The sequence below is a fragment of the Schistocerca gregaria genome, chromosome 5 (assembly GCF_023897955.1).
Source record: "Schistocerca gregaria isolate iqSchGreg1 chromosome 5, iqSchGreg1.2, whole genome shotgun sequence".
NCBI lineage: Eukaryota > Metazoa > Arthropoda > Insecta > Orthoptera > Acrididae > Schistocerca > Schistocerca gregaria.
Genome location: NC_064924.1, coordinates 110,855,775 through 110,870,336, shown reverse-complemented (window position 1 = coordinate 110,870,336; position 14,562 = coordinate 110,855,775). Strand labels below are relative to the sequence as shown.

Genomic DNA, 14,562 nt, shown 5'->3' with positions numbered 1-14,562 from the left:
CGGCTCCCGAGAATGAGCAGTACAGCGAATCGTAGTTTCGTCACTGCGTTTTGGTCGAATAGCACAGATACATTTAACGTCTGCGCTGGAGCCGCACGCTACAGAAAAGTGGAGAGATAGACAGTGCATTTTTTCTAAACGTTAGTCGGTTCCTGCTGTCAATACTCCTGTTTGTCCTACATACAGGCTGTACTGCTGCGAAAAATCAACTCAACATGTATCTTGTTTTCTGTTTCATCCATATTCTGCGAGACTGTGTGTTACAGTTTATCATAAAATGGAAAAAAAGTGAAACTATTGTGAAGAAGTGAAACAGATTATCAACGACACCATCGACTTCATTAATGAAGCTTACTTGTTTTGCCGTTCGCGTGTAAGTGGTCTACGTTCATGTTTCAGAAACTATGAAATACCTTTATTTCGTTGTCTCCTGATGATGGTTGTAAAGCAGAAGACTGTTATCTGTGTAAATAAATTATCAAGTGACCAAAATGGTGAATTCTAACAAGACAAAAGTTGCTGTTCTCCCGTCCCCTTGTCACTTCGCATGGCAGGTCTGTGTTGACCCACATTATTTCCACTATTTACGTTTCGTCGCGTAATTAATGGAACTAAGGCCCTAGGATCCATGTCGGGGTTATCTCTAAAGTTGAACCGACTTCGATGGAGTGAATCTCTGGTATGTAACTGGAACATGTACACCTACAAATTCTACTACATGTCTGTTGACTGTAACACATTACTTATAACAACAAAAAATCTAATATCCACTGTATAGTCAACTGTTCGTGGTAGAAAAATCTGTTCTACGACTCTTCTTCATGTTTAGAGCATGAACCCCGAAGTCGTGGGAGCATGAGAAAATGTCTATTTGTTTTAATGTCTAACACATTTACATATCAAAGTAGATTTAGACAATAGTCAACTTTTATAGTCCCTAGATTAGAATTTCATTCTAAGTCTCCAAATTTTCTTAGTTGTCTTGTCAAAATTTAGTGCAAAATGTGTCTAATACCTCTAGGAAGTGTTTTCATTATATCTCTGCGTTGTAAATGTCGGATGATTGTAGTCTACCCCTGTTTAATATGTCTGTATATGTACCTTAGCTGTGTATAGAAAACCCATAGTATACTTTTCTTTAAGAAGTGTTTGTAGGTGATGATGTGTGTTTATTGTTGGTGTGTCGCAGCTGTTAACTTCCTGCTGTTGCAGCGATGTCTGTAAACGGACCGCCCCGCAGGCGCGTGCGACTGACGGACGCAACCTCGGCCCCACAGCGCCTCTGTGGAAAAACGCCTGCCTCGCGACCCATCGTACTCTCTGAGTCACTGCCCGCTTGTTTAAGACAGTGCGTTGTCATCTTGGAAGACGGCGGTCTCCACATCAGACTCATTGTAAAGAAGCAGAAGAACGGGCCATATTTGATCATCACGAATGTTGTGATAAACACCTCGGTTCATATCCACGGTTACCTGGTGAAGATGATGGTACGGAAAACATTTCCAAAACATCACATCGTTCCGTCGCTGTGCATCATACGAAAAGATGCAAGACTACGACTCGTTCGGCCAGACTACACTAATTCTTTCAGCTTCTGTCCAGTTTCTGTGCTGTTTGTCCAACTGGAGACTTGCAGACTTGTAAGCCGGGGTGAGCAACGGACTTTTACGATTTACCCCACTCAGATTTTCCACTGGGTGCAGTTCCTTCAGTAACGTTCGCTAGAAACTGGTTGAACTGGATCTGCATTCAATGACAGCCTTAATCGCTTTCGGGTTTGGAACCGATTATTGGTGACAAGACTCTGGATAAGATCTTGCTACAATCACTGGTCTTACGCCGAGTTACATGGCTATGAGTCATACACCGTTACTTATAGGCACGTTAGACAGCACGCGTTGGTGCATCAACAAATCGGGCAACTTCATTCATGTTGTTGTCACGGGAGCGACTAAACGCGATAGCTGCTTACTGCTATTCTCTCTCCACGTCCACACATCTTACAACGCTGGTGCCATCCAACCAACTGGCATATACAGACCTAATCAGTGCCTTGAGTTGCGTTAGCAGTGAAAAGTCACGTGGCCGCTTGGTGCCAGTCCTGCAGCGCTAAGCTTCAAAGTGACCAGTGCGCCGTTTTGAGGGGGAGATCAATATTTTGTACGATCAGGTTAATCCGAGTGTGTGAAGACAAGCCAAGTCTAGCAGAAACACACAAAATGACTACACTTTTCTGAGATGATGCCACAGGACTTCACACGAGAAAGCAGGTGTTACTGCGTAGATTACTTTGTAGACACTGCCTCTTGGCAACATATGCTAGAAGAAAGACATGTTTCCGAATGCGTCGTGTAACTCTGCACTCTGGCCATATACGGGCCAATCGGGTCCGACCGAACGTATTATCCACTGCCAACGGCGTCATCGACTCGGTATGTAGGGGTATGTGAAAGAACATCGCTCTACCGGTCTTTGTTGGGTTCCTTGACCCTGAAACCGCTCCTGACCGGTCGAGCAGTTGGTCTCAGAGGCTAGCTGCACTCCTTACTAGTAGTCCTGCCAATGAAAAATTCCTGGATACTCCGAACGTCCTTAAAGAACAGTTTCGGAAAAAATGTCTGCAGTAGGTTTCCCTTGCTTGTAAGGCGAATGAATTAAATATGCCCTTCCACGTGGTCCCAGTTGCGACTCCTCCCTCGTCTCACTCTCATCCCAATGGGATTTAGAAAGCACTAAGACCCATTGACTCCGACAACGACAGGGAGAGCGGTGTGCTGACCACACGCCCTCCGTATCCGGATTAAGTGACGCCTGTGGGTTAAGGATGACACGGTGGTCGGTCGGTACCGTTGGGCCTTCACGACCTGTTCGGACAGAATTTTTTTTATATATATTGATTAAGGCCGTGGATCTGAATTTCGGGTCACTGAGTTTCAGTCCCTGTCTGGCCATCGAGATAAAGTTTTCTGCGATCTCTGTAAAGAACTTAAGAGAATGCCGGTCTGTTCCTTATGAAGAGGAAACGGCCCTCTCTTTCCCATCTTCACTCAACCAGAGCTTGCATTTCGTATCGAATGATCTCGTCGTTGACGAAACGTTAATGTTCCCAGTTTCCTAGGTTGCAATCGTTGGAAAACAACTTCCCATCCTGCCCAGTTGGTTGAGGAATGAGAAGACAATCGAAAGGCAGAAAGAAGTCCGTCGGAGTCAGATCCAGAAAAGAAGAACGGCGTCACGTCATTCTAATACCTTCACCGTGCGCAAAAGGCTTCCTATTTCTCAGAGGCGCTGTGCGTTGGCTGTAGTACCATAGACTAGACTAGGCTAGAGTAGACTAGAGCGACGTCAGACGCGCGCGCGCTTCGGCGGCGGCCAGCCTTGCCCGGCCGCTGTGAACACTTCTGGCTGGGTTTTTCAGTGTGGCTACCTCGACGGGCTCCGCTCCCAGTTGGGAGGTTGGACGCAGAAAGTCAAGTCTTGGTACTGGGGAAGGCCTCTCGTAAGTTAGATCTAGTGCAAACACACTGACAACAACTTTACAAGTACCCCTTTAGTTTTACTCCTTCCCTCTGCTCCTTGCACAGCCAAAGCATGCGACTGTACATAAGGAAAACATATTTACACAGTCAGTTTCTCAATACTTAACACTGTAGCGTCGGCTATCTCAACAGCACAGCCTTACGAAGTTTATCACAGCTTCTTTTTCGAATGTTCTTGCAGCTCTTTTATTCGTAGCTAATTTGGTTCACAGTCTCTTTTCTTTTTTTGTGTGTCACGGCCATCAGTTAGTCACGGTTCCACGAAAAACTGACACAAAAGACCCACAGCACACACAATAAAAATAAAATATGAAAACAAGATAAGATATACCAGACGTACACTCTATTTTCATTCACCGTCACGGCATTCAATGCTCAACTCCGTTATCACCAAAAAATTTTTGTTTTTCATTTTCGCCGAGACATTAACAATAATCAAAGAGAAATCAGTAATTTTTTCATTCATATCTCACAACCTTGTCCTAGGAACTTCAATCTGTGGTAAAACTTACGAATGTCAGTCGTATTTAACAAGAAAAGCCTTATATTACAAATCTTAAAAACCTGGTTTCAGATTACATGCTACAGTGTTCAGATACTTTTCTATCCTGATTCTAGTTAACACAGATCGTTGTGACAGAATATAAGGTGTGGCTTTTGGTGTGAACGGAAATGTCGTAGTCAAAAATCTCTCTCTCTCTCTTTTCTTTTTTTGCTGGAGGTTTAGTCAATGATTAACGTCAAAGTTTTTCATTTCGAAGAACAACCTTCAGAAACCTCCTATTGCCTTAACAGAGCGCCGTAGTCGAATGTTGGAACATATATCCGTGCAAGGTATCTCGTGGTTTGTGGATACGTGCCGTGAGAAGTACCACACATTTACTTGACAACATTAACCATGTAACTTCTGGCAGTCCAGAACTGAGTTACCGAAGTTATGAACCACCTCCGCTTGATTCACTACTGAAACTTGTCGTATTCACCAAATGCACGTGGTGCAATGCGGCAGCAACTCTACAGTTCCGTCACAGGGCCATTTACGGATGGGCAACAGCCATGGTACAAACTATGGCAACACAGATTAGCAACAATTTGCCAACATTTTGAAGAAAGACATTTTTCCACCAGCGTGTTTATATTTGTTTTTTATTTTTCATACTACCGGTTTCGGGCATTGCCCATTCTCCAATGTGTCTTTGATAACAATGTGGGCACACATTCATCATTAATTCAAACATTCGCGTGACATGCATACATTAAACGTCCTCCTCTTGCAATATTTCCCACGAAATGCACTATGTACACTCACTCAATGAAACGTCACATGTGCAACTCACGTGGGAAATGCTACCAGACAATGGGCATGTCCGAAACCGGTAGAGAGAGAAAGAAAAGGTTTTGCACACATTCGGATGGAGAAACGTCGTTCTTCAAAAATTATTGGGGCTGTGCGGCACCCGCAGAAGAAAATGTTCGATTGCAGTTATTTATTCATAGAAGCCTTACAACAATTAACTGCTGAATGAAGATGGTGTGTGGCAATATAACCCATTGTTCACTTGCACTGATACCTGCTTGAACACTGATATAGCCCTGCGCCCGGTGGACGACTACTAAGGTCACCTGTAGAATATTCAGTGAGCTCTTCTTGCGTCAACTCCCAGAGACACTGTTGTGAGGCTGTCAAGTCCTGTCTTCATACTGTCCTGAGGTTCTATGTGGTACGGTCTTCAGAGTAGCAGTGTTTCTGCTTATATCCACATTTTGCCTAAGGTCCACTTGGGAGCTATTTGTGTGACGTAAGGCGGAAGCATAAAGTAGGCCTTGTCGTGTGTGCCGCCTCTAACAGGCAAACATAACCTGAGCTGCGCCTGAATGGATGGCAGGTAGCCGCTCTTCAGTGTAGCCTGTGCACGAAATATTTTCTGGGGCAGTTTTATTTTGCCGATCCTGTATATGAATCACTTGTCTTCAGATTCCAAGCAACATCATATGGAACACTGCCAAAAAAAGTGGGCGAAATGAGATGTAATAATTCTCCGTTTTGTGGTTACAAGATTTGTAATATAAGGCAGATAGTAATCGCGAACTAAATTCAAACTGTTAAACGCAAACCTCTCCTGGAAATAGTATGTATGCGTAGCTAAAGCGATAAAGTCAAATAAACTGTATATTAACATCAGGGAATAAACTTTTGTATTCTTTATAAATAACTCTATAATTTTTTGCATTACGTCAGAAATTTTCTTTCCCATCCGAAAAGATTAAAAGCATACATGTACAACACTATTTAATTTTTTTCTGAATGGACAAACTAACTCACATACAATCAGAATCACACACTTTTTATCACTGCAGACACGTTCCGTTCATTTGTGTCAGTACTTGCCATCTTCTGGCCAGCACATTTACACGGCAAGACACGCATTTCAAGAGTAAACTAAGGAGCTATACTTTAAAAATCACAGTTAATAATAACAGTCTTGCGCGTAATTCGAATGAATTTAACATGAAGTTCGCAAAATTGTACCGGTAAAGTGTGCCAGGCAATCTAAGAATGAGAGACTTTCTCTCGGCCCGAAGATTTTACTTTCTAGTGTCCGCCGTTTGACAACACTGCATGTTAGTCTTTCTAGCTCAATGTTTTAGAGGACGGTTCTCTAGGAACTGTGCGTCCACTCCACTCTGCATGTCTCTATGTCTTTGTCTTTAAACTTTGTCTCTCTGTCTTTACATTTTATCGTCTCCTTCCTATGGTATGTGTCTCCTAGGAAGACTAGCTGACTTTTGTGTCTGTGTGCTAGTATTGCTACGTCTGTGTTGGCGGCTGCTGGTTGACGTCAAATTTATTCTCTGGCACATTGTCGTAGTTTAATTCAGTTTGTAGACTAATATTAGTATATTAAGCTATCTCAAGCAAATTTCTCTTGTGGTTTGTTATTTTTCCAAGCAATCGCACAGAACGTCAAGATGGCACGAAATTATTTAGAAATTTTTTTCATGTCATTAATGTTTTTGTGTTATATCTTGGTGAACATTATAGGCAAACGTTTTCTATACATGTATGATCTTTAGCACAATTTGATGTAATTTGTTTCTCTGTTTAACTACTAGCTTACACATCGACTGCAGATTTATAAATGTGTACTTTTTCGATAAGATGAAGAAGTGTTATGAAACTGAAACGGAGGACTTTGCTAGGCCTTAGCTAGGCAATTTATAGGGGGAAGAGTTCGTTGATAACTGTTTGAATGCACAGCCTTCTCTTTCAGACTCTCATTGTTGGTATTACGAATGTACAATTGTGTATGCGTGGAAATATAGTACGAGTTTAATGAACTTCACAGAAGTGAGTAAAAATGAATTTTTCAGACATATTTTCTATTGTGCACAGTATAGAAATATTGGAAAATTTAGCTTATCACAAAGTAATTATTTATATTGCAAAACATAATTCTTTGTCCAGTGTATTTCGAAACACAGTCTGAAACTTGAAGCATTGACTCCTATATTGAAGAGAAGAAGAAAAGTCTATGACAATATGAACTGCGGAAAAGCGTAACTTATTCAGCTTGTATATTACGGAATGCAGCTGACATTTCATGTTTACTAAATAAAATACTGAATACTAGCTTGTTGTTGGTATTCAAGTAAATATGCTATTACCAGATATGTAGATTGATTTAGCGCTGTGTTTAAAGAGTTAGAGTTAGATAATAGAAGATTGGGGTTCTTAGGTTTTCCATGAATCCATGAACTCGAGTGACTATCTGGTTCTCGTGAAAAGAGCGCAGCAGATTTCCTTTCCCCAGTCTTATACAAGCCAAACTTGTGCTATGTATCATCTGAGGTCGCCGTCGACAAGACATTAGAACGTAATCGTCCCTTGTTCTTTCATTACACGATAAAACAAACTGTACTCACAGTCGAAACTGGTTCTGTGACACTGTAGATCGACATTAGAGTGGGTGCGCTTTGTTACCTTGCCAATGTCAAACGGTCAACGGGAAATGACTTCATGGGTAGGTACGAATGCTTGCTACTAACTTTATTAAATAGTATCTTGGCAGTCTCTCGTGGCCAGAGGCGGTTTACATCAACGTTTCCGGATTGTAGTCTACATCATACTGTAAAATGGACTAAGTTTTCCGCCACGACTACTGGCATTCTTCATCAGGATATCAAACACCACTGCAGTAGTTGACGTTTAATACCTTGACTTCACTCCTAACTTCCATACCCTGTCTTATCAAAAGTATCCCACAGTGCCGCAAATTCTCAAGTCCACAAACGACAGTTCGCCCCAAATTCTGTCAGTAGTATGACTTCCACTCTGGAAGATTACTACGTATAGAGTCAACAGTTCCTGCAAAATTGTAATTCTGTAAAATTCACCTCCCGGCTTCATGCTAACACGTGCTGATCTGTTGCCGCTAAAAATGCTGCAGCTTCCGTTTTCCTCTTCGTCACACTCGAGACAGTGGTCTGTTCGTCTGTCTCCATGTACCCCTTACACAGGCGCTATCCACGCCGCCTATGTGGGAACTCAAATCCTTTCAGTACGCCGACAACAAACTCTTCTACGAAATCGAAACTATGAAATCTAAATTAAATTTAAATAGACCAAAACGAGCATACTAATGCGCCGGTCAAAATGGTGTCAGTATAATTACCATCGTATTACATAATATAATAAATACCTGGTTACGCCGTCCGGCTTTGTGTGATTTTTTATGCAATAAAAGAAACTTGTTTACAGTAAACAGTAGACAGGTGTATGTTGTGACACCCCAAGAAATTTCTCATTATCTGCCTTGTGGTGCGCTCCTCACGCCACTGCTCGTAATTAATGATTAGCACCATACTGTTTCCAGAGTCAGTAATTACATCAAACAAATATAAATCAATAAATGTGAAGATGCGTTATTTCTATCTATCAATCTTACCGAATGCTACGCCGTGTGTAATAGCGTCTATTTTTAATTATTTTGAGTTAATGACCAAAGCACATTATCAGTGTACTAGGAGTGATGGCTAGACTTTTGTTCATTGCAGATACCTTCAGACTGTTCGACAGCTCTTTAAATCAAATGCTGGATATCACCGATCTTCCGGCATTCTCAGCCTCCACCTTGAGGACGACAGTAGTATGGTATCGACTACCATTGTATCTGCAATGCTCACCACGTCGTTACCTCTGTACCCGTACGGACAGGATGGTTTCCTAGTACCTTGCTGGCCCCGGTATCTACATCTAGTCGACATCTATAGCTACACTAAGCAAGCCACCGATGTATGGCGGAGAGTACATTGCGTACCACTGTCAACTCCGCTCCCCCCACCCCTCTCCCCCTTTTCATGTTCAGTCGCAAATGGTGCACGGGAAATATGATTGTTCGTAAGAATCCATGCGAACTCGAATCTCTCCAACTTTCCCTTCAAGCATTTTTCGCGATATATATGCACTAGGAAGCGATATACACTCCTGGAAATGGAAAAAAGTACACATTGACACCGGTGTGTCAGACACACCATACTTGCTCCGGACACTGCGAGAGGGCTGTACAAGCAATGATCACACGCACGGCACAGCGGACACACCAGGAACCGCGGTGTTGGCCGTCGAATGGCGCTAGCTGCGCAGCATTTGTGCACCGCCGCCGTCAGTGTCAGCCAGTTTGCCGTGGCATACGGAGCTCCATCGCAGTCTTTAACACTGGTAGCATGCCGCGACAGCGTGGACGTGAACCGTATGTGCAGTTAACGGACTTTGAGCGAGGGCGTATAGTGGGCATGCGGGAGGCAGGGTGGACGTACCGCCGAATTGCTCAACACGTGGGGCGTGAGGTCTCCACAGTACATCGATGTTGTCGCCAGTGGTCGGCGGAAGGTGCACGTGCCCGTCGACCTGGGACCGGACCGCAGCGATGCACGGATGCACGCCAAGACCGTATGCGTGTTTGGCGCCGTGCAGGTGAGCGCCACAATCAGGACTGCATACGACCGAGGCACACAGGGCCAACACCCGGCATCATGGTGTGGGGAGCGATCTCCTACACTGGCCGTACACCTCTGGTGATCGTCGAGGGGACACTGAATAGTGCACGGTACATCCAAACCGTCATCGAACCCATCGTTCTACCATTCCTAGACCGGCAAGGGAACTTGCTGTTCCAACAGGACAATGCACGTCCGCATGTATCCCGTGCCAACCAACGTGCTCTAGAAGGTGTAAGTCAACTACCCTGGCCAGCAAGATCTCCGGATCTGTCCCCCATTGAGCATGTTTGGGACTGGATGAAGCGTCGTCTCACGCGGTCTGCACGTCCAGCACGAACGCTGGTCCAACTGAGGCGCCAGGTGGAAATGGCATGGCAAGCCGTTCCACAGGACTACATCCAGCATCTCTACGATCGTCTCCATGGGAGAATAGCAGCCTGCATTGCTGCGAAAGGTGGATATACACTGTACTAGTGCCGACATTGTGCATGCTCTGTTGCCTGTGTCTATGTGCCTGTGGTTCTGTCAGTGTGATCATGTGATGTATCTGACCCCAGGAATGTGTCAATAAAGTTTCCCCTTCCTGGGACAATGAATTCACGGTGTTCTTATTTCAATTTCCAGGAGTGTATTAGGCTACCTTGTGGCACACATTATGTTACTTTTGTTTCGACAGCACATTTACAGGTCAATAAAACCTACAGGGTTTTATTACTCAAATATTCCTCGATCGACCCACGTACATGCGAAGACGTATGATCGTATACTGGTGTGCACTCAACGAGGTGGTACTGCGCAGAATAGCTTTTGTAAAGCTCTGTTTTTCGTCACATGGAGGACGGTATATGATCACAAACGCACAACTCGAGCTGTCTAACGCGCTGCCACAATACCTGCATGCGCGCAGGAAACAACAGCGGTGACATATTAATATATGGCAGAGTTTATGTGCCGCTAGGCGATGCGAGAGTGAATCACATGAAATACCGTGTAATAAAAAATCGAAAGCTGATGTCAGTAACATATGAGTCGGTATGGTGCAAGAAAGGGAAGCTGTACTTAAGAATGGAGTGAGACAACTGTAGCCTCTCTGCAGTGTTGTTGAATATATACATTGACCGCGCAGTAAAGGGAGGCAGGGAGAAAATAGAAAAGAAATTAAAGTTCAGAGAAAAGAAACAAAACTTTAAGGTTTATCGATAACATTATAATCTGTGAGAAACTGCAAAAGGTTTGGAATATCAGCCGAACGGAATGGACAGTACCTTGAAAAGAGGGTATAAGATGAATATCATAGAAAGTAAAAGAAAGTGTAAAGGCATGCAGTCGAAATCAAGCGATCAAAGGGAATCAGATTAATAAATGAGACACTAAAAGTAGAAGACGAAGTATGCTGTTTGAGCAACGAAATGAATGATGATGATAACAGTAGATAGGATGTTAAATATAGACAGTTCATATTTATAAAAACATTTCTGAAGAAGATACGGAAATGAAACGCGAACGATAAACTGTTCATATAAGAATAAAATAGAAGTTTTTAAATGGTGTTGTAGAAGAATTCTGAAGATGATATGGGTAGACCGAATTAACTAATAAGTAGGTTCTGAATCTAAATGGTGAAAGAGGATACATATGGCACAATCTGACTAAAAGAAGGGATCAGTTGACGGGACACAACCTGCGGCGTCACGGCTCGCAAATTCGGTAATGGAGGCAAGTCTCGGGAGGAATAAAAGTTGTAGAGGAAGATGAAGACCTGACTGTAGTAACAAGATGTAAATTGATGTAGTTTGGAGTAGCTATGCGGAGATGAAGAAAGTTGCACATAGTATCTCGGAGAGCTGTATCAAACCAATCTTCTGAGTGAAAACCACAACAACAGCTTTCCACCCTAGTCTTCCTTCCTTTTCTATATCGCACCAGATACTGTACATTAAGTTGCCTGTGAAATGAAATATACAGTATCGGCTTACGTAGAGTACCGCTGTCGATGCTATGATATTGGCTCATCTGCCACGTAACCAGCCAATACTATCTGACAGCAATTCCTTTACTTACGTTTAGTACGACTGTCTCGCAGCAGCGTACCAATTCTGTTGGTGACACACTGAGACACGTGTACTTACATTCACACATTCTTCATCAGTGTGGATCGCGCACCACTTTACACTAGACTATGAACAGCACTTTACTATCCGCAGAGACCAGAATACACACAAGCTGTAACTGAAGGTGACGAGTTACGATGTGTCACTTCACTCTGATGGGTCTTCAACATATCACATTGATTTTTATTACATGACAAGGCAAACCGAAGACCTGGCCAGAGAGGCAACACCGTTAGCCTTGAAGTCCGTCATAGAGAAAGGGTGGGGGTGGAGGGTGGGGGGTGGGGAGAGAGGCATTCAATACCGTTCAGTTCTTTCGCCTAATGAACAAAACACGGGCGTAAGGATTGACTGAGGAGTTCCCAGCAAATATAACACAGCACGTTATCTTCAGACATAAAAGTAATTTCGTGAGTAGCCAAGAGAGTGTTAGAGGACACTAATATTCTCTATATGTAGGCCTATCACGAAGGAGGTAACTTAAAAATGTATCGTTCGACTGATACTTGAATACCGTCATCTATCTTGCTCCCGTACCAGAAAAGACTGGTAGAGGAAATAAAGAAGATCCAGAGAAGCGCAGCACGTTTCGTATAGCTTCGCGTAGTACGTCACAGAGATACTCATCCGACTCCTGTACCACACGTTATAAGGAAGCATTGCGCATGACGCTGCAGTTTACTGTTAAAATTCCGTGAACGTACTTCCCTAGAACAATCAACCAATAATACAAACAAGCGATTTATTGGATAACATAAGCAGCACTGTAAGATCGTTCGCTGACGGTACCGTTGTGTTCACAGGAGTATCGTATTTGGACGGTAGTAGGGTATTGCCTAAAGAATGGACAAAATTTCCAATTGGTGCAGTGAGTGGTAGCGGCTTTTAAATGTGACGAAATGTAAAATATGCATATAACAAAGAAAAAGGACCCTATCCTACTTATTTGGGACGACCACGTAAAACTAGGGAAGTCGATCGGAAGAGGTTTGTGAGAAAATGCAATGAATCGATACAGGAAATCGTATAGAAGGCACTGCCGTGGCCAGATCTTGAGTATTGTTCCAGTATTGGAGTATCAAGTAGACGCTACAACAGACGTTGAAAGAATTCAGAGACGCGCTACTTTACCTCGATCGAAGTAACAATCACTATATTTACATGGGGCTCCAAAAACCGTGTTCCGTTGCCCAGTTACACAATAGCTTTGTTGGTTAGTCATGTAAACACTCCAATATCGATTCTGGAAATCCGTTTCTAGCTGCCCGTTTTCCACTTCCACAACTGATTTTCGCTCCCATGCAAACGCACAACCGTTTTTTGAGACATGCTTCGGTGTAGTAACTTTCTAGTTTCAAAATATTCAACTACTGTGGATGCGGTGACTAACTGCGCAGTGAATGAGAAGCAGGAACGTTACACTGAACTTGAAACTGTCTACTTCCAATATATAAGTAAAGAGAAATGGCGAGTGTGGTGACAAAATCGGAAACTGGAACAGCTGTTTTCCAGACGCTGGGCTAGCAAATCCGCTTCAGACCTTCTCATGTGAATACGAAAGTGAAAAGCGGTTTCCGAAATTCGGTTTTCGTCTTTCGTAAGATGTGTCGCATGTGAACGTATGGAGCATGGAGGTGGGCCCATTATGGAATCACATTTGTTTATGTACACCATATGGCTGGGGCAGCAACAATATACCACTTCTATTCTGGCCACATTCACACACTACTCGATTACCTGCGGTATTGTGTTTGCTTAGCAGGATGGTAATTCTCTAATCACTTTTCTGCCTACTTCCTCAACTAATTTAGGACATTCTTTCGCGTAAAATAAACGTGTCGCACAGATTAACAATGCAACCAAAGAAAACGAATAACGATTTTTACGTCACTGGCCCCATGTGTCGTCGGCAACTGAATGGAGATGACCAAAAAAACCAGTTACTAGGAGGCAGCAGTTACTGTAATAACCGCTTACCTGTCATTAGCAGTTATTTTAATAACTACCAATAATGTGTGGCGCCATCTGAGATTTGATCGCGGGTAAATAAACGCAGCAGAGAATTTATCGTCTATGAGATATCTGTAGCTCATGCAAATAAGTGTGAGAATGCGCCTCATCTGTTTATTAAACTGTGTACTACGGGTTCGTGTTATCTAAGTACACAGTGGGACCGTAAGGAATTCATGTGTCAACGGAAACAATTGTCACTACATGAGTATAAGTATTTCTCTATGGCAATTATACTGTTCGCTCTCAGTTCCTGTTCTCTGGAAGTCAGAGGCTACCTCTACAGGTGACCTCGAAGTTGGTAACTGTGTCCCGGGCGCCAGTGATTTTTGCAAGGAGGACTGATATTCGAATGAAACAAGTATTTTCGTTCTTCTATAGAAATAACCACCGGCTGTCAGGAAGTTACACAGAGCTTAGAAATTATGTGATCCACATGCCGCCACGTATTCCAAGTGACCTTTCGACTGACAAATTTCTTCAGAGCCAAATATAGTCAGGCGTTCATATCTTGGAATTCTAGGAACATAATCTAGAAACAACCTACAACACAAAGAGTAGTAAGGCATGTTCATTTCTTTCTGTGTATTACTGGATCGTCTAGATCAACCAACTCCAGTTTCCTCACTCCATGCCGGTCACTCAAAACAGATATTTGAACGCAAGGGGTAGCATGTTGAGTCTATAGGCTCATACTATGTGGCTAACGTCGAATCACACATCCAATAGAAAGACTCTTCAATCCATCATACATTATGTGAAGTATCACTTCAAAAATGACCTGTATGACTTCTGAGACTGTGCCTTCCGCTGAGCGGCTCAGCGCCGATTGTGTTTTCCATATCCTGCTCAGCCTCCCAAATTCTACGATTCTCTAAAGGGCTCAAAATTATCCGACATGA

General features: G+C 43.1%; 1 protein-coding gene across 1 annotated transcript in view; it reads left to right on the top strand.

The window, feature by feature from the left end:
- Positions 1-14,562, top strand: part of LOC126272462 (whirlin-like) — a 192,213-nt gene that overhangs the window by 23,711 nt on the left and 153,940 nt on the right. The window contains exon 2 of the mRNA XM_049975340.1: positions 3,419-3,499. Coding sequence (XP_049831297.1) covers positions 3,419-3,499 — 81 coding nt within the window. The remainder of the gene's footprint in view (positions 1-3,418; positions 3,500-14,562) is intronic.